General features: G+C 35.5%; 2 protein-coding genes across 3 annotated transcripts in view; both read right to left on the bottom strand.

The window, feature by feature from the left end:
* The window catches only part of adpgk2 (ADP-dependent glucokinase 2), a 70,719-nt gene extending 69,790 nt beyond the window's left edge, over nt 1–929 (bottom strand). Inside the window, exon 1 of the mRNA XM_067455905.1 lies at nt 665–929. Coding sequence (XP_067312006.1) covers nt 665–857 — 193 coding nt within the window. The 5' untranslated portion in view covers nt 858–929. The remainder of the gene's footprint in view (nt 1–664) is intronic.
* A 1,194-nt stretch (nt 930–2,123) lies between these two features.
* Nucleotides 2,124–27,249, bottom strand: hnrnpua (heterogeneous nuclear ribonucleoprotein Ua). Of its 2 annotated transcripts, none has more exons than XM_067455902.1 (14): nt 26,545–27,249; nt 19,582–19,696; nt 18,715–18,788; nt 18,410–18,549; nt 18,224–18,323; nt 18,029–18,141; nt 15,133–15,396; nt 14,930–15,049; nt 12,619–12,747; nt 12,319–12,487; nt 8,981–9,250; nt 8,602–8,834; nt 5,483–5,575; nt 2,124–4,050 (listed from the first exon to the last, which is right to left on the bottom strand). In XM_067455902.1, the coding sequence occupies exons 1-14, from the start codon at nt 26,951–26,953 to the stop codon at nt 4,000–4,002; spliced, it is 2,280 nt and encodes a 759-aa protein (XP_067312003.1). In that variant the 5' UTR covers nt 26,954–27,249; the 3' UTR covers nt 2,124–3,999. The 2 variants fall into 2 exon arrangements, with proteins under 2 accessions (XP_067312003.1, XP_067312002.1); XM_067455901.1 differs by having other exon boundaries at nt 5,483–5,578; nt 26,545–27,248.
* Between the last annotated feature and the right edge of the window lie 351 nt (nt 27,250–27,600).

The following is a 27,600-nucleotide window of genomic DNA, read 5'->3' as shown; positions in this document are numbered from 1 at the left end:
TGCAGAATCTTTTCCCTGCATGCATGTGCATTGCTTCTCATAAATCTTTTTTTTTTTTTTTTTTTTTTTTTTTTTTTATGCTGTTAAAGCTGAAGAAATCCCAAAAAAAGAAAAGAAAAGATGCAAAACCCAAGATGCAGGCCTGACCCTAGAAGATAGCTACTCAGAAGCAAAACAAGCCACATTATCAGATAAAAAGGGAATATAATTTACATTTTCTAACAAGAAAAATTGTTCAAATTAATAATTATCAATATATTGTAAATATTTTTAATAAAAAAGTAATTAAATAAAAACCAATACATACAAAATATGCATGTTCATTAAATTAATAGTAATTTATCTAAAAAAAAACAACTTTATTGTATAAATAATGTTTATAATTTATTGTATAGCTAATGCCATATTGAGACAGGCAAATTTGCATGCATATACATACCTCAAAAGATGTTTGTAGCTCTAACATGCAAACGTATTGTTATAGTATTATTATGACATTAAATTAGTTAAAAGTTTATTTAATTGTTTATATAAATAGATATAAAACAACGTTGCTATCATATAAATGACATGTTCTAATCTTGCAGAATCTATGCATATATGCATTGCATAATCGTTGTAATTTGTTGCATGCTGTTAAGTGCACTTAAAGTCTGTAAGTTACCTATAGCCACTCGCGGTCTGGACACGCTGTCCATGCCCACTTTCTGCTCTGCTCGCAGCAATGAAGACAGAACCACGTCTAGTCTCTCATCCAGAACCGAACTGTCCGGATATCGGAACCAATACGCCACCAACACCACCGAGAGTGACAAAAACGAGCCATATTTGACACCAGAGCGCAGCTCAATGGCCATTGCAGATGTATGAACACACTCCGGACTCTTCTCTTTCTTCCTGAGCTAGTATGTGATGATGAATCAAGGGGCGGATGTTTTTTTCCTGCTGTAGAATTAAAAGAGGGTAGAATGGCACTTCGCGTTAGCTAAGACCTACTTTTACCAACAGCTGTCAGATTTTAAATATTCACTCTTTGTTGTCCGCTCAATACTTACTAACTCTCTTTGTGTCTTTGTCAGTTATGTATTAAATAAAGTAATATTCTGAATCAGACCACAATTGAAGTATTGCGTTGGCGCGTTGTCACGTGGTGATTGTTACTTTTCTCAACGCTGGTTGGATGGACCAATGATAACAGTTGATGATTATCCGATTATCCTTTTATAGAGATTTTATTACTTAAATTTGGTCGAAATCCGTGGATGTAATATACTTACAAAATTGTAATTTACATTGCGTACCATTTCTCTAATACGGTTAGAAAAAACGTCCTGAGGTTTAAAGAGGGATTTGGAATTTATGAGCCGCATTGCGCCTCCTGCTGGAAAAAAATTCCGTGTATTTCTTTATAAATGTTACTTTCCCACTGGCTCTAGTAAAGAAACGAAATGGCGTGAGTCATTTCCGATATTTTTTGTTTCAAAATAAAAGTTTAAATTTTAATTGATTACTGACCCGTTATTAAATAGGCTACATATAGAGTAGCTATTTAAAGCCTCAATAAATGATGAAGGATTTAAAAAAAAAAAAAAAAATACTATATATTGTTGTATATTTTACAAACAGGCATGACATGTGATATTTCTCCTCAAAGGGGTTGTGTTGACTCAGCAAACAGCTTGGCATGAATGTCTCTGGTTTCAGTGTAACTACATCTCATTCATGTTGCAGAGCTATACATAAACAGAGTTAAATATTTACAGACTAACATGAGTGTTATATTTGTCCATGGATATGCCTATAGGATAAGTTGTCTGAAATTCTAGTCTTCTGTTGGCTTAAGTTTATTGCAACACTCAGTATGCTTATTTGCCAGTTGTTAAATTGAGTATACAGATAGATAGATAGATAGATAGATAGATAGATAGATAGATAGATAGATAGATAGATAGATAGATAGATAGATAGATAGATAGATAGATAGATAGATAGATAGATAGATAGATAGATAGATAGATAGATAGATAGATAGATAGATAGATAGATAGATGTAAGCCAAATATTATCTTCAAACTTTATTATCATTTAAAAACAATCTATTTCAAAAAGAATGCATGGAATAAGTTACACATTTCAACTTTTTTTCTTCTTGATTAAAGGTAAAATACAAAACATAGCAAGGTATAAAAAGAAAAAAAGGAAAAATGTCTATATTACAAAATGTTAGAATCTCAATACTATATATATTTTTACTTGACCAAATACCTTAAACATAAACAATACAACATCAAAACAAGCTTCAATAGAAGTGACCTTCATTTTTTTTTTTTTTTTTTTTTTTTTACATCCTACAGCACATGCCATTAATCATTTTTCCAGTACAAAACAGTAATACTTTTCATGTAATACAATTATGATGTTCCAAATATCTGGCGTATTTTTTTTAGTCCACAATTATCTAAAATATTTGTCATTTGCATCAGAATTTTGGGACAATGGAGATCTTAACGACACTGATATGCGATTATCTACAACAACGGTAAAATCAAAAATTGTTATATGCATATTTCAGTCACTAAAGAATAAGTACTCATCATATTTCTAATATGTCATAGTTATGCGACAACATCTCTGCTGTGGGATTTAAGAGAAAAGACCTTCAGATGTGCTATACCTGCGTGGATGTTTGCATTTGTTTGCGGTAACAATAATTACCTTTTTTTTCATCTATTCTTAACCCTGACATCCTTTGAAAGCTTTAATATAGAGAACTATTATAAAATAAGTGCATCATCACTGTTTCATGGAGTAAGATGATGTAGTTCAATATTCAAGAATTTAATAGTCTATAATTTTGAAGCCAACTACAAATGTTACAGAATTGTGGTCACATCTAATGTTATATTAAAGAAGATTGAAACTGCGTTCACCTTTAAAAAGACAAATAATTTACAAAAAATACCAAAATATATTACGACACAACTTAGAACAAAATCTCTAAAGAGCAGTAAGCTATATTTCAAAATAAAATAATAAAATAAATAACATTTAGAAGAAAAAAAAAGCTCTTAAATAAACTACACATGAATAATATCCTGAATCCCCAATAATAAAAAACATCTATTCTGCTTTTTTTTTTTATTTGTGTGGCAATTATTCGCAAACGCTGTTTATTGCTCCTGACAGAAAGAAAGATTAAATGTTCAAAATCTGATGGCTTTACGCAGCTTTGCTTGCCTTGTCCCCAAACATATTAAAACCAATGATCAAAACACACATTTAGAGCTAGACTGCCGTTTTTCAAATGACAAGACGTATATGATAAGACAACAGGCATTGCTTTTCTACACTGAACAGATTTTGACTTCAGCACCTACTTCATTAATGTACAGGAAACGGACTGCTTTTAAATCAAGACTTTTTAAAAAAAAAAAATCAGCAATATAATCCAATAAAGCGAATATTCAAAACACTCGGTTGATGGTCTGTTATTTCAATTAATTTTCTTGAATATACAGTCTGTAAAAGCTGTCCAGACAAGTCTTGCTCCACATTTCGGTATCTTAGTTTATCCATTAAATGTTTCATGTTCTTTTAACTAAAAATATTGTTGCAGGAGGACAAAGATTCTTCATATAACTGCAAAGAGCCTCAGCAATAGTATTCGTATCTTACACAGCTTACACAAAGATTCACACAAGACTAATTAAAAGTAAAACCCTGGAAGCTGTTAAAAGACAAACATCCCACCCTGAAGTTATACTGAGATTCCTGAATTAAACCATGTTGTCGCATGAACCTGCGGTCAAAGACAAACATGACATATTGGTTGGAGAAGAAAAAAGACTGTAACAGGGAACCTGTGAAGCTCTGAAAGCTCCAGAGTCATTTCTCCTCAATGTCCTATTAAAATCTGTACAAAAACGAAAGGACATTAGATAAAATGAATGACTTCTGAAGTTAAAGCTTTATGTGATATCAGTCCATCACAGCGATTATTCAGTAATATCCAGGATGGTATTGTTGACTCCATGGCTTCTGATTCCAGAACTGATGAAGACAAAGGAAAAACGGAATTAAAGAAGAAATATATTTTTTTGCACATTTTTCACTATTTTCATAATATATTATTTAACATTTACAAAATAATTGATTTACAATATATACACTAAATTGCCAAAAGTTTTGGGATGTCTGCCTTAACATGCACATGAACTTTAATGACATCCCATTCTTAATCTGTAGGGTTTAATGGAGTTGGCCCACCCTTTGTGGTTATAACAGCTCCAACTCTTTTGGAAAGACTTTCCACAAGGTTTAGGAGTGTGTTTATGGGAAAAAAATGTATCCATTCATCTAGAAGCGCATTTGTGAGGTCAGGCACTGATGTTGGACGAGAAGGCTTGGCTCACAGTCTCCGCTCTAATTCATCCCAATGGTGTTCTGTCGGGTTGAGGTCAGGACTCTGTGCAGGCCAGTCAAGTTCCTCCACACCAAACTCGCTCATCCATGTCTTTTTGGACCTTGCTTTGTGCACTGGTGCGCAGTCATGTTGGAATAGGAAGGGGCCATCCCCAAACTGTTCCCACAAAGTTGGGAGCATGAAATTGTCCAAAAAGTATTGGTATGCTGAAGCATTAAGAGTTCATTTCACTGGAACTAAGGGTGCTTTCACATCTCTAGTTCGGTTCATTTGGTCCGAACCAAGGGCAAACAAATATACATTGTGGCATTTTTCAACTTTTTTGGTTTCTTTTTATTTACTTATTTTATTGTTTATTTTTACAGGGACAATGCACAATTAATAATAATTGCACCAAAGTTAGCTAACAGCTAATTTAAATCTGCTGTCCCTGGGCAGGTAAACAAATAAAACCACACTGACCTGCACATTGACTTTTCACACCACACTGATCGCTTTGGTCCAAACCAGTTGAAACGAACCAAAACGCAGGCACGTGACAACATCCACATCACTCATTGGCCATGGCGTATTTCCTAAACTACTTTTCAATTGGTCAGAATTTACGTGCGGGAACATTCCAACAGAAGAGGAAAAGCCAGCAAACTACACAACACTATGGAGAGACGACTGCACAGGCTGGTTTTCTCCCTGGCCATAATCTACTAAATTGTGTGTATTTACCACAGTATGCAAACAATACATTTCTATAATGAAGCACGGATGCGACTTGAAAAAAACATTCTAATGCACTGCAAACGAAAAAAAAAAAAAAAAAAATCTATGTTTTGGAGGGGTGTCCCAGTACTTTTGGCAATATAGTGTACATCAATATATATATATATATATATATATATATATATATATATATATATATATATATATATATATATATATATATATATATATATATATCCTTGATTAAAAAATGGTCCAAAAAAGGCTTGATTTTCTTAATTGAAAATTGTCATGTTTGTTTGTTTTTTTAAGTAATATTAACATATTTTTCGAGTGACTCACCCCTTGTTGCCAGCTCTGGTTGAAAGCTTGTGCTTTGTTCATGCTATAATTGCCATTTTTAAAACCACGGTTATTTCCTCCTCGACCCCTGAACTTCTGTGGAAACAGCAGATTGTATGATTCTGGTTCACATTTGTGTGGCATCTTTAAGCCGTTTTTCCACCATTGGGCCAAACCACTGGCGTTGTTTAACAGTTCAATTCCGTGCCGATCCGGCCCAGCTGGTACGGATATGGTTTCATTTTCCACTGTGGGGCTGATAACAGATCTCTTTGGAATCTTTTACAAATGCGTCGGTCATTGCCTTGGCAATGCAGCAAGAGTTTACAGAAGAAATGAGATGTAAATGCCGACCACGTTAAGGGGGATGTTCGGATATTTTGGTAACACTTTAGATTAGTTCCATCAATAATGAATAACTACACAGGAACAAATGAGTAATGCAATATTGACATTCTAGTAACTAGAATTAACTAACAAGAAACTCTGACTGACGATGAAGGGTGTGGATTCAATGTATATATCAATATTTATCCTTTTACACATTAAATGATTTTAATGGCTTCTTCGACTTTGTTGTTTTTCAAGCATCCATGTCTATGCCAGCAATATGTGTTTTAAAATAATTAATTTAGATCCCAGATTGTAAATGAATGTTGTAGGATGTAGGCTATAGCTTCCATCTGTGACGGTCAGATAGGGATAGACATTCTGTGCATTTCTACACAACATAGTTTATCGTGAAATTTTGTAGAAATTGCTAGCTGATGTTTAATCAGTAACTGCTTTTAGACCTAGGTGTCCGCATGTTCTGCTTCTGCAGATGTCAAGCGTTTGGGCCGTATATCTGAACAACATAACCGGACAGCTGGAATTCCGACCTTAGTCGGCTGTTATACTACTACACCTCTTAGAATTTCCGATGGACATACTGTAAATGAGCTCACATGTACTGTGGAGTACGTGTATGAAAGCAGTTAGTCTTTTGGCTAGGATGGGAATATGCTGTTCATGTAAATACAGTCATTGTAACAAGGATCTTTTATTGATTCACCATTGTGACAACAGAATTCACCATTGTGACAACTCAAACCTACTATAACTATAATTACGATAACGACAATCTCTATTTTCTGTTTCCACCTCTCAAGACTACGTAAACCCACACTGAGAGCCAGGGCTGCTGCGCCTATGTTTGCCTGTCGCTGCGTCATATGACGCGTTCTCTGGGAAAAGGCGGGTTTTTGGAGCGTAGCTTAGAACAGGCACTTTTTTTCTTAATTTCCGCACGTGGGTGTTGTAAAACATATGTATTCTTATGTACGTCTTTTTAAATTGACATTTTCATACAATATTCTGTATAAATTAAGTTATAAAATTCAATCGAAAGATGGCCTTTAAGGGTGAGATTATGTAATTATAGAATTATATGTCTGTTTAATGGAATTTGCTCTCTTCATACATTTACTTTCTTTTTGTTTTATATTTAAACATAAGAGAATAATGGTGAATATTGATCAGTTCCAAGGATGCCTGTACCTCTTACTGAGAAAGCTTGACCAACTTCAACCTTGAAGAAGCTATGTATCTGTGTATGTGCGCTGGTGTTCTTTGTTACAGATCAGCATTGGGGAGGGGAAAAACTGGCACCTTAGGAAGATGGTATGAATAGTTTTCTTCGACATGGTAGCACCTAGAAAAAAAATCTTGTGACCTCAGAGGGCCATTCTGGGTGTCATCTGCATGAAGAATGGAGATATGCTTCTGTCTATCAGTCCATGTGTGGGAAATTTCTCTGTTTATCTCTTTCTAAGCCAATCAGAATCATTCAAACTGAAGGAATGACTTAATTTAAGGTATAATTGTGGTGAAAAATTGTATGTACGCAGCGCAGGTTATGACCACCTTGTGAGACATGAAGACATTTCTTCTGCTGATGAAACTGCAAATTATTCTTCACAATTTTTGTTTTCTATTTTTTTTTATAATTCTGACTCCAGGTCTTTATTAATTATATCTGGTCTTTGGCTCTTTAACTGCAAAATCCTCAACAATGAATTAGTAAGTAATAGCGCTCAATTAAATTAGGTAGTTTAACGATTTTTCATACCTCCCAGAAGACTACTAGGAACTACTATATACAGGTTAATAATAAACATGAATAATACGTAATGTATAGTTAATTATAAAGTGAGGATCATGGTAACCCACTAGGAATGACTCAAGTATTATCAAATCCTTCAGAAGGAATTACTAACTATTTGGATCAGTGTTCTAAGGTGAAAAACATGATAACTCCTTAAAGGGTTATTTTACCCAAAAATGAAATTGATGTCACTAATGACTCTGACCCTAATGTCGTTCCACACCCGTAAGACCTCTGCTCATCTTCAGAACACAGTTTAAGATATTTTATATTTAGTCCGAGAGCGTATCCAAGTGTATGCACACTATACTGTCAATGTCCAGAAAGGGAATAAAAACATCATCAAAGTAGTCCATATGTGACATCAGTTAGTTCATTAGAATCTCTTGAAGCAGCGAAAATACATTTTGGTCCAAAAATCGGAAGATGAGCAGAGGTCTTACGGGTGTGGACGACATTGTGGTTGAGTCATTAATGACATAAATTTCTTTTTTGGGTGAACTAACCCTTTATTATTGACTGATGTCATTGTAAGCTTTTGAGTTATTTTGTAAGGTTCTAGATAGTAATGACTCCATCCTTCTAAGGAAAGTACTGATTATTTGCAGTATTCGAAAGTGAAGATCATGGTAAACCACTAGTAATGACTCAAGAGTTACAATTTCCATTGGAACTAGATGCGTTCTACCAGCACGGTTAGCCAACCACGAGGAGAATTCTGGGTCCAGCACAGTTTGTAATCGTGCCGTGCCATACCAGGCTCAAATGGAAAAACAACTGGAAAAGTTCCTTACTGTTCTCAGAATCGTTCGGCCCAATGGTGGAAAAGCGGCTTTAGTTTTAAATTGACCTACTTTCCATTCAGCGGCTTATCTTACAGGCATATATGTTCAAGTTGTTCAGGCTGCTTCAACAACAACAACTACATTTCAGTTTACAACAAAAATGATCTGCATCACCAGTGATTCCTCACCTGGTTGAAGTTTCCTCGGTTGGCCCCTCGTCCCATGTTGCCTCTGTGTATAGCTCCTCCCCTGTTGCCCATGTTAACCATATTGCCACGGCCATGTCCTGGTCTGGGGGCACCGCCTCTGTTAGGCATCCCACCGCCCCGGTTAAAACTGCCCCGGTTGAAGCCTCCTCTGAAGGCAGGGGGAGGAAGGAAACCTCTCGGTGGTCTGTTGAACCCCCCACGCGGCCCAGGCCCTGTCAAGCAATCCGAAAAGAAAATATTTGATTTATACACTATTTCCTGCTCAATTTTTCAAAGTGTCACATTATGGAGGTGCTGCTTTATGATGTCTCTAAAGTTCTTCTAAAAAGAAGCATTTAGCACAACTGAAATGGCATACCACCCCTAAAGTTGCCTCGGTTTTGAAAGCCTCCTCGTCCTCCCCTCTGACCCTGTCCTCCGCCACGGTTGAAGAGATTTTTGCCTCCTCGTCCCCGTGTGCCTCCCCTCTTAAGCTGTACACCTCCCTGATTGGGTTTCTTCTCAGGAGGAAGGGAATTTTTGCTCTCCTCCTTGTATTGTTCAAGAAGTTTGGATGCATCTTCCTTCTGCAGCTCGACATAAACCACTTCACTGAAGCACTCTCCTTCCACTGGCAGCGTGTAAATTCCTGGAAAAGATTGTAGTGTTATAGTGTGCCATCTTGGGAGTTTTGCCAATTGCACAACAGTGTTGTTACTGTTTAAAGGCACAGTATGTATGTTTCGCAGCTGAAGACGTAGCTTAGTGATGCTGTGAAGAAGTATGTATGATAAGAGTTCATCTTCACCTCTTCTGCCGATGGAAATCAATCAGACGAGACACACAAATCATGCTCATGGATGAGGTAATGAAACAAAGCTTTATAACCATTACATTTGATCACATGATTTTATTTAATTCTAAAGAATTAGCCTCAAGTAACATAATGTGTAATGGTAAAGGGTCTGCATGTCTGTAGCACTTTCAACAGACCCATGGCCACCAAAGCTGGGGTTAGATGTCTTGCTCATGGACACCTCGACACTTGGTCAGGTCGAACAGGGGTTTGAACCACCAACCTTCCGGTTTCTAGCCAACCTACATGAACCATTGAGCCACTGCCACCCAAATGCTAAATTACTACTCATCACTTTATTTACAACTGAATTAAATAAAGTACTAACATTAAACCTTAAAGCTGCTGTCCGTAACTTTTTTTGTGTTCAAGATTTACAAAAATTATATAATGAGAATGTACAAAATGAATCCATTTTCTGAACCGTGTTTTTGTCTTACCCTGAATCATTATGGTACACTTATAATAAGTGTTTATATTGGGACTATTTCAGAGCGGTCTGGTAGGAACCGCTGCGGAGGAGCACAGTCCCTGTGTGACTCGCCATAGACATAAACAGAGAGAAGTAGCTCCGGCTGCGATGTTCTTCCGCAAGACGCATGCAGTTCTGTTTATTAACCGCTAGAGTGTAGAAAGTTATGGACTGCAGCTTTAAATTAAAATAAAATAAAGATACAAATATTAAATTGATATATAGTATCATTCCTCCAGTCTTCAGTGTCAAATGATCCTCCAGTCTTTATTCTAATATGATGATTAATTTTCAAAGTTGGAAACAGTTCTGCTGCTTAATGTTTTCATAATCTGTGATACTATTTTTTTTATAATACTTTGATGAATAAAAAGTTAAAAAAAGCAAATGTTTTAAAAATAGAAATCTTTTGTAACAACAATATACACTATACTGGTCAGTAATTTAAGGTCAGTCATTTTTTTTTTTTTTTTTTTTTTAAATAAATCAATAATTTTATTCAGCAAGGATGTGTTAAATGCAGTTCTTTTGAACCTTTTATTCATCAAATATATTAGGCAGCAAAACTGTTTCCAACACTCATAATAAACCAGAATATTAGAATGATTTCTGAAGGATCATGTGATAGACTGGATGTCACATGACACTGAAGACTGGAGTAAAGATCCTGAAAATTCAGCTTTGCATCACAGAATAAATTATAATTTAAAGAATAATACATTGAAAACCAAATATTTTAAATTGTAATAATATATCACCATATTTTAAAAAAAAAAATCTGTATTTTTTATCAAATAAATGCAGGCTTGATGAGCAGAAGACACTTCTTTCAAAAACATTACAAATAATGTGTCCAAACTTTTGGCCTGTACTGTATATATATATATATATATATATATATATATATATATATATATATATATATAGTCTTCCTCAAAAGTATACACACCACTTGCAGAATCTGAAAATGTGAACAAAAATGTATTAAGTACTGTCCTTTTATTTTACATAAAAGATGTGTACATATAGTATACAAGAACAAAAAACTAATGGCTGATTTTCTAAAAATGACCCTGTTCAAAAGTACTAATGACGTTTGTTTGGTTTTTACATTCAAAAACATCATAACTAATAAGTAATAGGCTATTTTCTACACTGGTTTTGAGGCTGTCTTCTGAAAGCTGGGTTTTGATGGGCATGACGCACTGGAGACTTAAAGAGAAGTAAACATGAAGCGAACTGAATATGATAAAATGAAGCGAACACACGTGCGGTCTTCCCCACATGAGCTGGAACTTCATTAAAAATAAATGAAGTATCACACATTCCTAATATTATGATCCAAAGGAAGCTTATGCAGCGATGTTTTCTTCCACAATATCTTGCTATCTTCTTCCACGTTTATTGCTGCTGGCTCATCAGCTCCAGCTGTTTTGTCGCGCAATGCCGTAAGAATGAAGTCCACGATCATTTTCTGGGCCTGGTGTCTATAAAAGCTTTCCTTTTACTAAAAAGATAGTTTTCAGCTTTGAAACTTATAGTACAATCTTATATTATCATGACCTTTTTTATATATCAAAAGCTCAAAGGAAAGTTGATTTCTCAATTCATCACCCCTTTAATAATGTGTGTCGTTCCCTGGTTGATGCGCAACTTTGTTCTTGAGCAGTTAAACTCCCCAACCTTCTGCAGAAAAAATCCTCCAGGTCCTTCAAATTCCTCAGTTTTCCAGCATATTTTGCATATTTGAACCATTTTTTGAAACACAACTATTAAAAAAGGTTTAAACATTCACTGATGCTTCAGAAGGAAACATGATGCATAACTGTTGAAATAGAAGATTTGCTTTTTCAATAGTTGTGTTTGAGTCCCTGAACTGTCCTCAGAAAGATGGATCTCAAAATCATTCACTGCTGGAGAGGGTTCAAATATGCAAAAGATGCAGGAAAACTGAAGAATGTGCAGGACCTGGAAGATTTTTCTGAAAAAACATTGTACAGTTTAACTGCTCAGGACAAACAAGAGACTCAAGAACAACCATCACATAACAAACAAACATCCGTGGATCATCCAGGGAATGACACACAATGCTAAGAATCAAGGGTTCATAAACTTTTGAACGGGTTATTTTTTATAAATTCAGCAATTTTTTGGTCTTATGGACTATATGTAAACATGTTGTTTGTAAAATATTTTATTCAGGACAGCACTAAATAAAAAATACACAAATTTTGTATGAGCCCTCCTATTTTGTTAAAAGTATTTTTTTTAAATAAAAATATGAAAATAAAAGCTAATACAAAATATGAATAAATACCCTTATCGTATATAAATGATAAAACAGTTGCACATATCTTAGATCAAGCATGACATTAGAAAATAATCTTACCCTTCATTTTTAGGACTGCGTGTTCAGGTACATCCTTGCCGTCTGTTTCTGCCTTTTTCTGAGTCCTCTGTATATATTCCTCATCTGTTGGACAGACTACCACAGCTTTACGCTGGAACCCGGCAAACAGGCACATTTTCCTTCTTTGGGCTGGTGCTGATACGTTAGTCTAAATGGAGACATTTAAGATTTTGTATTTTCAGTAAATTATATGATAATCATGAAAAGAGATGGCTTAAAGAGAGATTACTGTATGTGTGATTTTGATTATTTGCGATGTATTTAGAAACTCCATGTCACCTGGTCAAGAATGTAGTTGCGTTTTTTACGTGCAGCGATCTCGATGAATTTTCCGAGGAAGAGAGGGGCGCGTTGAGATAGCGCCGAGAGCTTTGTGACATCTTTTAACTGTCGTTTCAAACTGGAAATCTGAATTTAAACATCAAAATAACATCAGTTATTATGTTAATAATTTCTAAAGAAGTCTCTATAACACTTTACAATAAGGTCCCATTCAATAAAGGTGCACTAAAATGAAAAATTGAATTAACTTTGCCATAGTGAAACAATAAGAGTTCAGTACATGGACATCACATACTGTGAGTCTCAAACACCATTGCCTCCTCCTTTATATGTAAATCTCGTGAATCAAAAACACCACGGAAAAATAAGTGATTCTCAACATAAAACCAACCGTGACGCAGTCGTTGGGGATCATTTATATGCACGGCCCCAACATTTGCATCTGTCCAAACATGTTCATTGCCAGGCGGAACTGACGGAGCCGAATCATTTAGACTGCAGATAAACAAACGACACGCGAGGATAGCAAAAACGGCAGCTCTCATGGACACACACGTCATGTTCCAGGCTGTGCAGGAGACAGGAGGACTTTTCTACCCTTCCCACAGACAAAAATATCAACAGTCCTGGTTGATGTTTATAATCGGATATCGCAACAATTTAATTCAAGACCGTTCATTTGTTCGTCCTATTTCAAGCAAGCTTCGCTCAGCGTCTTATAAATTAAAAAGACAAGTCTAAAATCACTGGTTTTGGTTTTGTCTGAGGAAATGAAAAGCGTTCATGCGGTTGCCAGATTTCAGTAATTTAAAATCCCCCAAACGGAGCTTTTCTGTGAAAAGAACATCCGGTGTTTTACCTAAACATGTACAATCTGGCAACCATATGCAACTCTTTCTCGTGCGCGGATGATCTGAACACACCAATAAACAAGTAAGCTGCATTTTATCAATCTCCATTTGAGATGTTCTGCTTAAAGTGTCATTCAGTCGGTCTGTGTTCTGTCAGGACGGCCAGGACTCACGAGCCGCTTCGCTGAACAACTGAACTGTGAGCGGCTGAAATAAGCCAATCAGAGCAGAGCTCAACATTAATATTAATAACTCTTCCAAATAATGGGTCCTGCACACTGTGCGATTTTTCAAAATCCTTTGCGAATGTCCCTTGTCAGACTGTACGAACATGATCCCCGATGTAAGCCATGTCACACTGTAAGATCTCAGTTGTCATTAATGTCAGACTGCACGATAGTTAAGGCGCGCTAAAAATGGACGCGCGCAAGAAAACTCACCCGGAGCTTTATATAATAATCATAAATAATAATGCTTTCAATTTATATAGCGCTTTTCAAGGCACTCAAAGCGCTTTACATTTGGAAAGGGGAATCTCCTCAACAACCACCAATGTGCAGCATCCACCTGGATGATGCGACGGCAGCCATATTGCGCCAGAACGCTCACCACACACCAGCTGATTGGTGGAGAGGAGACCGAGTGATGAAGCCAATCAGGATATGGGGATTATTAGGAGGCCATGAAGGACAGGGGCCAATGAATGACGCGTTGGGTAACAGTGAGCTGCATTACACGCGGGACTGGAATGCTGGCTACAAATAAATCTCTAGCTCTCGTTTTGGTCATAGTTTGTCTTGAAAAACGGAGATATTTGACTCTCGTCGTAGGAGAAGTCACACTGCAGGATTGTGTGCCAAATCTTCTGACACTGCCAGAATTTCGCCTGAGGTAAAATTTGATCGCAGCACTCATTAATCGGCTGCCGGTGAACATGTCAAACTAACGACCAAAGACGTCAGATTTTAGCCTTGGATCTGAGGAATCTTTTAGGATTTGCTAAATTTGTCTCAGACGGCCAAATCGTGGCCAAAATCGCACAGTGTGCAACCGGCTTAAGGCAAAACCAGAGCATTACATCCTAGGGGCAATTTCTAGGGTAGTAAATGGACCTGTAAAACTGTAAAATAAGCCACACACCCTCTATGTAGATATCAGAGAACAATTTAACAACTCATTCTAGGGCACCTTTAACATCAGTTAACTAACAATGAGAAATATATATATTTTACTGCATTTATTAATCTTTGATAATGTTAGTTAATTAACGAACAATAATTCTTCATTGTGTGTTCGTGTTAGTTCAGTGCATTGACTAATGTTAACAGATTTTTCAAACATTCAGTGAGATTAACAAATGCTGTAGAAGTATTGTTCATTGTTTGCTCATATTTACTAGTGTAGTTAACTAATGTTAACAAATGAAACCATATTATGTTAGCAAAATCAACACTCACCATCATCTTCTCTATGATGGTGTTGGTCCCAAGAATGTTGTATTTTCCAGGGTTGGCTTCTGTGTGTTTTGTAACCCATTCAGTTTTTCCAGATCCAGGCAGTCCGACCATGACAATGACCTGTGAAGATTTACAGCAGATTAATTTCAATGATGACATTTAATGATGATATAGATGAAAAACGTAAACGTAAAGAGACCAACCTCACAGTCTTCTTTGGTCTCGGGCCCCTTTGGTCCTCTGATGCGATCACAAACAGGGATCTGCTGCAGGAGTGTAAAGCCGTCCGGTTGGGGGAAGTACGGTGCTTCACGCTGGCCAAAATTGAACTCAACCGCACAGTTGTGGCAGAGGACGTGAGGGAAGAGCGGCTTCCCCTCAAACTCATCCTTACTGACTTTGAAAGCTGTTCCCAGATCCTGTCCATTCTTGGAGAAGGACATTTCCACTTCTGCCCCATCAAAATTCTGCCACATAAACACAGCAATCATTATATATTATGGCCAAATATAAACACCCACACTTACTCAATATTTCATTTCAAAATCTTGAGAACTAAACATGTTTTAGAAAACATGTTTTAAATTGGATAAGAATTTAAATAAATCATTTATAATATTATATATTATATTATTGTTATTATTTTATAATGATGTTATTTAATATATTTATTAAAATGTTTGGGGTTTGTAAGATTTTTTTTAAGGAGTCTCTTATGCTCATCAATGCTGCATTTTTATCAAAATACAGACAAAATAGTAACAAAATAGTGAAATATTATTACAATTTAATATAATTGTTTATATTTTAATATACTTTTTAAAAAATGTAAAGCTGAATTTTTTTAGCATCATTACTCCAGTCTTCAGTGTCACATGATCCTTCAGAAATCATTCTAATATGATGATTATTGATTTCATCAATTTGAGAAACATTTATTATTATTATTATTATTATCAATGTTGAAAATAGTTGTGGTGCTTAATTAAAAAATACATATTGTGTGGAAACTGTAATGAATCTTTTTCATAATTATTTGATCAACATAAAGTTAAAAATAACAGCATTTATTTAAAATAGAATCCTTTTGTAGAATTTTAAATGTATTTATTGCCTCTTTTGATTATTTTAAATGCATCCTTGCAACAACAACAAAAAAAGAAGAAAAAAAAGTATTAATTTCTTTAAAAAAATCTGATCCCAAATTCTTAAAGGGGTCCTATTTTATCCTATTATAGTCTTGATTTTGTTTTTGAGGTGTAATAGAAAATGTTTTCATGCTCGATTGTTAAAAAAACATTATTTGTCACATATTTTACATCATTACAACTCCTCTCTCTCCAGTCTTGCTCGAACATGCCGATTTTGATTAAGCTCCTCCTTCTGAAATAGGAAATGTGCTGTGATTGGTTAACTGGCCTAGTGTGTTGTGATTGGCAAGTGTAAATATGAATTAGAATGGCGTCAATTTCAAACCAATTTAAGCTCGATTCAGACCCTGACATGGTAAATCAACAAGAGGATTGGGCAGAATGGATTTCATGCACAGACTTTGCTAGCACAGATTTCACAGTACATTTCAGAGTGTGTGTGTGTTTTTTGTACTTTTCTTATAGACTATAGATACGATGTTGTCCACCATTTAATCGTGATATTTGAAGGAAAATTAAGGTAATACAAACAGTAATCGATCACAAAAACATAATGAACGCAAAACCAGCAACAGAAAACAAACTGTTCTCCATAAAAAGTGCATGGCACAGATAAATGTTGGGGCTATAATGTTCAGGAACAGTGTTTACAATAAATGTTAACTACTCTAAGTTTGTCCGCCTTAGTGAGGTCAAACAAATGAGTTTTGGAAATCTTCTCTAATGCATGTCTATAAATGTATCCAAACAGTTGTTCCCTTGTCTAATAAAGCACCATATATTGAAGCGTCTTTGGTGTTTCTATGGTTTCTACAAAATAAAACTGCAAATCGAGGGTAACGCGGGTACACTCTTAGAAGAAAAGATTCAATATAGAACCTTAAAAGGTTCTATCGGCGCTATGTATTTGGAACCCCAGGTACACTGCAAAAAATGCTTTTCTTACTTAGTATTTTTGTCTTGTTTCTAGTCCAAACATCTACACTTTCTTAAACAAGAAGTATTTGCTAGACAAGCAAAAGTAATTGTCTTGTTTTGGGAAAGAAATATTCAAATTTTGAGTTATTGCTTTAAAATAAGCTAAATAATTTGCCAGTGGGGTAAGTAAAATAATCTTAAAACAACATTATTTGACTTACCCCATTGGCAGATTATTTTGATTTTATTTTGATTTTAAGCAAAAACTCTCTTAATTTTGAGTTATTTTTTCCCAAAACAAGACAATAATTTTTACTTTACTTTACTTTTTACTGTCTAGTAATTGTTTCTTAATGTGAGAATTTTTTGATATTTAGACAAGAAACAAAAATACTAAATAAGAAAGGCATTTTTTTGCAGTGTTCTATATAGAACCCTTTTTAAGTGCCAAAAGGGTTCTTTCTTGTCATTACAGAACCTTTTTAGCATAATAGGTTTTTTGGAGAATACTTAAATATACTTCTATATAGAACCTTTTAGGGGTTCCAAATACGCAGCACTGATAGCACCTTTTCTTCTAAGAGTGTAGGACGTCATTGATAGGCGGCGCATTGGACATGCTCCATGTCCTGGTAAAAAAGGCGTATTCCTCTGGATTTAAACATTCCTGGAAACATTTGGGATAATGTAAGCACATAAGTCAACACAACATATAACACTGTTCTAGTGGTTTTTGGATATTTTAATCCAAAAATCTTACATATTGTACCTTTAAATAATATATCTCCCATTGGAGTGAACTTTGTAACCTTGCAGATCTTTGTCATGCTCAAACAGCAACATACACACTACAAAAAGCACACTAACTAATGTTGAAAAAGTGAAAAAGCATGATAGGACCCCTGTGAATGAATACATGGCGCCACTTAGTGGTCAAGAGTAGTAATTTCACAATCGTTAAACACTCATTCTGGATGAGAGATCGTTAAACACTCATTCATTCGTTAAACACTCATTCATGGATACTTACAATAAAGCATCCAACAACATCATTCTCATCAAATGCCTCCCCAAAGTCCTCTGTCACACCGTTGCTGGTTTTCTTGGCCTTAGTTGAAAAGGCATATGAGTGTGTTTCCTCGCCTGTGAATATGTAAGACAAAAGAGACACTATTAGTTCAACTATAATATTGTCCTATGTAAGAAGTCAACACAAACACCTCACCTAGCAGAAGAGAGCTATTTTCCAGTGACCAACCCACCAGGACATCATGAATCTCAGTTCCTTTACTGGAAATGTGTTTTACAGGTATCTTCTCGATGATCTGGTGCAAAGACATGCAAGAATAAGGACAAGGGTATGGCAGGACAACTAGAAATAGTAAAGATGATGTTAAGACAGTGCTCTCACTTTCATTTCAAAGCAAGCCTTGCCCTTCGCCACACCATAAGACGCACGTCCCCCTGCCCAAAGATAGGCAAAGCTCTCCATGGTGAGAGAGGAGGCGCTATACCGATCCCGAGACACCTTGAAGTGCAGGTCACAGTTGTCTGAGGACAATAAGAGGTGGACAAATGACTTGAGGATTTAGCTTATCAGCTCACTAAACCTTCAGACTTTACAGGAATATATTCAGCATGCTGCTTTGATGAAATGTTCATTATTACCATTTTATTAAATGAATTAAACAGTATTTGTGAGATCTTCATACTTACAGGTGTCCAAACATACAGTTGTGTCATCAAACTCTTCATCCTCTTCCTCCAGAGGGGGCTGGGGAGACTTCGCCCTGAGGGAAATTCAATACAATTCAGAGCCATTATAGGTTCCCATTGAACTTCCATTGCATTTTAAATGTGTTCCAACTGAGATAATCTGCAGGTATAAAACATGTGTTAAGCATCTAGCACATGAATGCTGTCTGCTTTTATATATATATATATATATATATATATATATATATATATATATATATATATATATATATATATGAAAAAAAATTAAAAAACACAACATAATATATATATATATATATATATATATATATATATATATATATATATATACACATATATACATATATATATTGATATACAGTGGTTACATTCAGTACAAAAGACAATACCATCACATCAAATAAATTCAATAAAACATCATAAGCATGAAAACATTAAATAATATTCATAAGGAATAATACATCCAATCATAATAACTTCTAAAGATAACATCCGATACGGAATACATAAATATGAAAAGATAGATATGAATAGTTTATTTTCTGGAAATGCATCAATACCCCAAAAAATATTGTCATATAAACACGTTTCATTTCTTAACAGCCCAAGCTCTGACCTACGAAAAAAACATTAAAAAAAACAACTACTAAAAAAACACGTGAGGTGACAGAGATGCCCTTATTATAGGCTGAAAGTAATTTCAAAATGGTCAGTAAAAATGTGTGTTTCTTTGCACTGATGAGGAACAGCATGTCAGATTTGGCTCTTTACTGCCAAAACTGCTCATAAATCTTTAAGGTGCAGCGGAACCTCAGGAGTACCAGAGGCCGACTGCACATTTCTTACCGGCTGTATTTGCTCTCTTCAATAAATTCAAAGTAGCCCCTTCCATGTTCATCACGGCGTCTCTTTACACCCTTCTTATTCTTCTGTTCATCATTCTTGTCTTTGTCCGCATCCCCTTTGGAAATAAAACAATAAAACGTAAGGAGGCGTACCTCCCTGCTGGACCCATCATGATGTAACATGATGGTCCAAATAATTACTGGAGGATTTCTAGTTACTTCGGTTATGCATGAATTGCAATGACCAGTATTTTAAAAGAAAGGTGTGTTCAATTCTAGGTTCACATGTTTAAAATCAAGGAGCGATGTCATACAGTGCGGTACATTGCAGTGCTTGTATAGGTAAAGACAGGAGGTTGTTGCCAAAACAACTGCAATCTGTGAAATTTTGAGCTAAGTAACACACATTTTCAGATTCACATTGCATGCAGCTTGAGGAAAAGGGTTACAGAGTGTGCAAATATCGGTGACACTGATGGGCAAAACGCACAAGCAACTTTATCCCTAACTTGTGCTTGACAGAAAAAAAAATTAAATAGAAAATGAAAAACAGGAATATGCAAACTACCATACATCATTCAGAAATGCATTATTTTTGTTGCACAGGACCACTAGTATTTTATATAAAAACATCAATATCATAAATCAATTGACTGTCATAGATGACTACATTTATTTTGTTAATAGTTATTAATACTTCTGAAGTTGTGATTACGAGTTTGTCGTATACACATGCTTTGTTGTCGGAAAAAATCAGGAATCTTATTAAAGCCAAAATTATATTTAGTTTATTCACATTTACATCGCTATCTAGATAAGATTCTGAAATTAACGTAACTTAAAGGGATAGTTTACCCAAAAATGAAAATTAGCCCATGATTTACTCACCCTCAAGTCATCCTAGGTCTATATGACATTATTATTTCAGATGAATAAAATCAGAGTTATATTAAAAAAAGTCCTGGCTAATTATAATGGCAGAAGGCTCAGAAGGGTATTGAGAGTTGCTAGACGACACTCGCGGGCAGATTAGATTTTCTGCCGCTAGGGTGCGTCTAGATTTCTAGGCGAGGGGGACAGGCCTTCTGAAGTGAATCGATGCTTTGTGTAAGAAAAATATCCATATTTAAAACTTGAAAAGTGTTGAAAGTGTCTCTGCAGTTCAAAATGCTTCCGCGACCAGTTAAGCTCGTCAGACGTAACGTAAGCATTTTGAACTTTACTTACAAACCCCTAAACCAGGGGAGTAGTAATAGGATGCGGCATGTGACAAAAAGATTTATGGCTTTGACCTTTTGACCTTTTGCCCGATTGAACTTCCGGGGTCACGGTCATGGAGGGGTTTCCGGTATGATTTATGACGTGACCTTTTGACCTTCCGGAGGTTATGGGGATTAGGGGTATAATTTATGACGTGTCCTTTGACCTTCTGTGGGTTGATGGGGATTACCGGTATAATATATAATGTTTTGACAGATGTTTTTATCCTTTGAAGTGGGTATGATAAAGTTTTTATCCTTTGAAGAGGGTATAATATATGATGTTTTGAAGTCGTTAATAATATATGAAGTCGTTAATAATGATAATATATGGTGTTTTTTATCCTTTGAAGAGGGTATAATATATATTTGTGACGGAAAGTTTTATCCTTTGAAGTTCGGGCTATCAGGACCCTCCTCCTCATACCATATTATCATGCTGTACTGTGAAAAAACTGTCAAGTGTATCTCTCACAAGAATTCTCTTCTTTTCAAATAATATAAACGAAAATCTACCCCACAAAAGTTGAATGTTTATAAAATAGTTTTAATAAAAAACCCTGAACCAACCATTTCAGTTTTAAATAAAATGGAGTCACAAAAAATTAGCAAATTGTATCAAAAAGTGTTTATAGAGTCGAAGTAAAAAAACACTGCTTATAAAGCAATACAATGTATGAAACGGTTCACACAAAATCATTTAGAGATATTATTTAGTAATATTTAGACAGTCTGCATCTAACATTCCACATCTTTTAAAAACAAAAGTTCCCATACCATGTAGGCATCCTATTTCCTGAATGTCTCCCGAAGCAGCCTCTCTTACCCATGGGCTGGGGTGTGTGGTTGTGTATTCCTGACACCTTGTTGCCATCCGCTTCAGATCTCACCTAAAATACGGACCCGTTCTACCCTTTTGAAACGTAGCTCATCCGTGGGAGTTGGGCTATAGGGCCTCACAGGTCACGACACGCATTAAATGTTTATAGAGTTGAAGAAAAAACACACTGCTTATGAAGCGACGCAATGTATAAAACGGGTTCACAAAAATCATCTAGAGATATTATTTAGTAATATCATAATCATAATATTTAGAGAGTCTGTATCTAACTTTACACATCTTTTAAAAAATAATTAAATAATACATTAATTAATATAATTTATAAGCTGTTTTGCTCATGGGTCAAATTTTGATCAGGGGAATACCTGAAACGCACACGCACACACACACACACACGGTAATTGGTTCTATAAAATTAACTTTTCTCTATTTTAAATGAATAAAAACAAATGTTACTAAAATTATTTGAACACTTTTAGTTATAGTTTTAGCAAAATATAATAATAAATATAAAAATACCTTTAATTTTTAGAGAGTTGAAGAAGATAAAAAGCAAATAGTTTAAGCCAAAACACCCTCCGATCCTCCCAGAGTACTCCACTATGAAATGAATGCTTCAGACCCCCCCTTGGATGGGAGGGGTTAGAGCTGAGACTCTGTGCATCATGTCACAGCACATGTTAAGTTTGTCTGCCAACGCCTTTCCAGAGCTAATATTTAGTTTGTACTAATTTTCTTTCAAAGTATAATCTTTAAAGTTTAAATGAGATCTAAATCCAATCTTTAAAGTTTAAATAAAGTCGTATCTTCTTTATCTACCTATGAGATAACCGTATAAGATCTGATGCCACATTGTAGGAATGATTTTCCTTAAATTCAACCTAAAGTATATTCTTACTAAAATCGTCTGTTCAAAAACTTAAGCTTGTTTAAAATGTAAAATCTTAGATCTTATTTCTACAAATATTCAAAGCAGGGCTTAAACTATTAACCTTGTATGAACCCCATGCTATGAAACACATCGACAAAGTTTGTCATCTGTGGTCAAAGACACTGCATAAGTAACGTTTAATTTTACTCGTCTTATGTCTAAGCACGATCTTTAAATAATAACCGGTCATATCTTATACTACTACTATGGTAGCCATGATCTAGGATTGTAAGTCGCATATGATTTTTATTTTCTTGCGTCTTCCAAACTGGTCTTCATCAGTTTGGAAACATTGAAGGGTATTGAATATACCCTTTACATAAAATATACTATCAGTTATCTACTCAAAATGCATAGAATTTTGAAAATGTAATGCTCACGTATGTTGTATGTTTTTGAGACAGTTTGTCTGTTGGACAGCATGAACAGACTTTGGAGAGAGCGGATGACGCTAGGAGGGAGATTGCCCTTTGACCCCAACGATTTTGCAGGGTGTTAATGACCCTACAAGGTAGTCATTCATTTCAGTTGTTATTCACCAAAACAGCACAGAGTGAATCTTTAACATTTAAAATTGTGCATAAAAACCTTACAATTAAACTTACATTTTAAGATGGTACATGTCCCATGGATCTATATTTTACTTTTCTTAGTTCTACAAAGTTTCAATATCAATTAAACTCCTAGTTGACAATAATGTTTGCTGCAATGCACACAACTGTAAGATACACTACATATGTAAGAGAGCAAAATCAAACACTGTATGACACTAGTTTAACATTTGAAGAAAAAGTTTACCAAATGCATCTACATATCCGTTGTGTTCTGACACAAAGCCGTTAATTGGTACGTTTTGTTTTATAAAATGTACTTTTCCTATTTCTGCAAAGTTTCATGCTACTTTTACTAGCCTGATAAATATGGGGTTAATACATTGTGAAACAAGACCATCACGCTACCAAATACATTTGATTTTAAGAAAAAGGGATGTTTTAAAATACAACTGAACCAGATTATTTTCTCTTTTGACAAGCTATTAGAAAAAATACTTTCTCTGTGATGTTGGAATAGGCCTAGGTCTTTTTAAAGTATCGCATCAGGCATGTAACAATCATGCAGTGCAATGATCCAGATGAAGCTTCTTATCAAACAAAGACAATTATATTTATCTTTCACTTGTGAATATTTGTACGCTAGTATCACACTTGCCATTTTTAATAGTCTTTACTATTGCCTTACGCATCCCAATCCAGCTAAATTATCATTTGTTTCACATGTTTATGTCTTTTTCCCTATATTATTTTTGGCTCAATTAAATCGATATCAACTAAAGTTTATCGTCATTGCATCTTCCCTATACGGATACAATCCAAACATGTTCTTTGTAGGAATTATGCGGGACACAAAACTCTGCGTAAATTCAAGAGGCCTAGAGGAAGAAAGCAGTGAAATTGTATAAGAAAAAGTGTCCGCTTTATTGCGATACACATTTTTCCCCCATTGGCTATTCTTAGTCGTATGATCAAGATTACTGTTCACATTTTATTTGCCCGGCGGTATTTGTTTTTAGGTAAAGATTGTAGATCTAGTAAAATTTACCTGCAATAGACTATGGATGAGCTACGTTTCAAAAGGGTAGAACGAGTCCGTATTTTAGGTGAGATCTGAAGCGGTATAGATATTAAAAACAACAAGCTGTCAGGATTGCAAACGCACACACCCGACCCATGGGTAAGAGAGGCCGCTTCGGGAGATATTCAGGAACTTTTGTTTTTTAAAAGATGTGGAATGTTTAGATGCAGACTGTCTATATTACTAAATAATATCTCTAAATGATTTTGTGTGAACCGTTTCATACATTGTATTGCTTTATAACCAGTGTGTTTTTTCTTCAACTCTATAAACACTTTTTGATACAATTTGCTAATTTTTGTGACTCCATTTTATTTAAAACTGAAATGGATGGTTCAGGGTTTTTTTATTAAGCTATTTTTATAAACATTCAACTTTTGCGGGGTAGATTTTCGTTTATATTATTTTAAAAAAACATATAAGACTTAACAGAGAAGGCTTCACAGATACACTTCACAGTACAGCATGATAATAGGGAATGAGGAGGAGGAGGGTCCTGATAGCCCGAACTTCAAAGGATAAAACTTTCCGTCACAAATATATATTATACCCTCTTCAAAGGATAAAAAACACCATATATTATCATTATTAACGACTTCATATATTATTAACGACTTCAAAACATCATATATTATACCCTCTTCAAAGGATAAAAACTTTATCATACCCACTTCAAAGGATAAAAACATCTGTCAAAACATTATATATTATACCGGTAATCCCCATCAACCCACAGAAGGTCAAAGGACACGTCATAAATTATACCCCTAATCCCCATAACCTCCGGAAGGTCAAAAGGTCACGTCATAAATCATACCGGAAACCCCTCCATGACCGTGACCCCGGAAGTTCAATCGGGCAAAAGGTCAAAAGGTCAAAGCCATAAATCTTTTTGTCACATGCCGCATCCTATTACTACTCCCGTGCAAATCGGCCTTGTCTGTAATTTGTAAAGTAAAAATTGCCCCGCAAATTACCTACCATATTTCGCAGGACGCCGAGGTCCTGTGATAATAGTAGTCCCGTGCGAATCGACATCTCTGTAATTTGGCCAGGATTAGGCGGATCGTACATCCTTTTTGCAAGTTTTTTTTTTTCTTCCTGTGCGCATTTCTATCTTTATCTTTCATGAAGAATGAAGGCTCCGTAATGAGCACCGTTATGAATTCCCGCACGGATTATACTTTCACTTTAGAATGAGCTAGCTGTCCCCACAAATATTACCCTATAGGGGTATAGGGGGCGATCTCGGACTGAGCCCTATAGTTTTCAAATAATCCTGAACGACATGATTAGCTGGATCAGGTGCATTTAATGGGCTGAAGCTAAAGGCTGTGGCTCTCCAGCTGATTTACAGGCCTGCCCTAACCCCACAGTACCCCAAAGGGGGAGAAAGCATTTGCATCATCATTGGTTCCCAACCTGTCCCGGAGTAGAGTACCCCCAATTCTGCACATTTTGTATGTCTCCCTAATCAAACACACCTGATTCAGTTCATTAGCTTATTAGTAAAGACTGCAAGACCTGAAATGACTGTCAGATAAGCGAGACATGCCAAAATGTACTGTTGGGGGTAATCCAGTCCAGGACGAGTGCGAAATGAAGACAAAGAATAACGAATCCTAATGAGGTCCTCCTCAGGCCCCAGGGCAGGCAGAGTAAAACAAATGAACCAAGATCATTACGCACAGACTCCATCTGGAGCTTTTGTCCTTCGATATCTCCACTTCAGCATCCTGTTACAGCTCACCGATCCCGAGAGCCTACTGCTCAACCAATAAAAACCAATGGACACTATTAAAGGTCATTCTCAGGAAACGGTCCTGTTTATGCTGATATAATTTGAATCAGTTACCGCTGAACTGAGAAATTTTTTTTTTGTGCAAACCATGAAAGAACAGAACTAGTGTCTTCTGATTCTCTTGAATTGTATATATTATTACATATTATAGACAAAGGCCTAGTAGATTTATTATTAAAAAATAAAATGAATTACATTAAAAAAATTGAATTTAATAAACAATATATTACGTGAAATATAAAATAAATAAATATTAGTCTAAATAAATGTAATAGTCATTACATAAAATAATGTAACAGTGCAAATGTATATATCTATAAGTATTCTGTATCAGTAGTAAGTCAAAGGGACACAAATGGAACACCAGTGGCACTGGCAGTATAGCCTATCTCTTAAAGCCCTGTATGCGCTCTGCTGTCAGGATGAATTATTCTGACATCACACAACCCAAATATGTATATAAAAATATGAATTGCAAAAGCTTCATCGTGTAATCTCACCCTCGCCAGGGCCCATGTCGAGAGCCACATCATCCTCATCAAATTTCTCCATCTCTTCATCATCTTCTTTGAGCAGAACATCTTCATCTTCATCTGATTTATCCATCTCTACCCCGGCATCCTCCTCTTCCTCCTCCATGTCATCATCCTGCTGCTCCTCATCCTCCGCGTTCTCTCCGTCCTCCTCATCCTCCATGCTCTCTCCAGCCAGATCTTCCTCAAGGTCTTCATCGCCCATGTAAGCTAGTCCTTCAGAGCCGTTGGTGTCGGTGGACAGCGCCTCCTGATCCAGAGCGGCCTGCAGCCGGGCCATCAGATCAGCCTTCAGCCCTTTATCAGACAGACTCCTTTTCTTCAGCTCATCCTTCAGCTCGTTCACTTTCAGCTTCTTCACATTCATTGCGCTCATCTTGCCGTTTCGATTCTTTATTTTCAGACAGTTATACCCCAGGTTTGTGAGATATAAACGGGAAGAGCGGGTTAAGTACGGACTGTCCAGAGACGCTTGATGCGGCCGGTCACTGATGGGCAGCAGTCGGAGCAGAACGGGGCCAGTTTAGCCTTATATAATCTACCGTAATGCACACAATAGATGAGCAGCTTACCGTAAATATCCCAACAGGGCTATTGAGAAAGATATTAGAATATAGCCTACTCCTCCTAATGTACATTATCATAGAATTGCTGGCACTAAAAAAGGAGTGAATATTCATTGGGATATAGATCAGTAAGTTAATTACACTCACAATTTTCCAGTACAGAATATAAATAAATAAATAAATCTCAATATAGTAGCATACCGATGAGGCTAATAATAAATTGACCATTTTATATAGGGTTTATAACATGAAATATTATACTAATGTATTTTTGTATCATTTTATTATTAGCCTATGTAATGCCATAAGAGCTATTAAATTATTATGTCAATAATATCAGAATTGAATTACTATATATATATATATATATATATATATATATATATATATATATATATATATATATATATATATATATATATATATATATATATATATATATATATATATATATATA

Source organism: Pseudorasbora parva, chromosome 10 (genome assembly GCF_024679245.1).
Source record: "Pseudorasbora parva isolate DD20220531a chromosome 10, ASM2467924v1, whole genome shotgun sequence".
Lineage (NCBI taxonomy): Eukaryota > Metazoa > Chordata > Actinopteri > Cypriniformes > Gobionidae > Pseudorasbora > Pseudorasbora parva.
The sequence above is the reverse complement of the archived record's forward strand: the minus strand, read 5'-3'. Positions and strand labels throughout refer to the sequence as shown.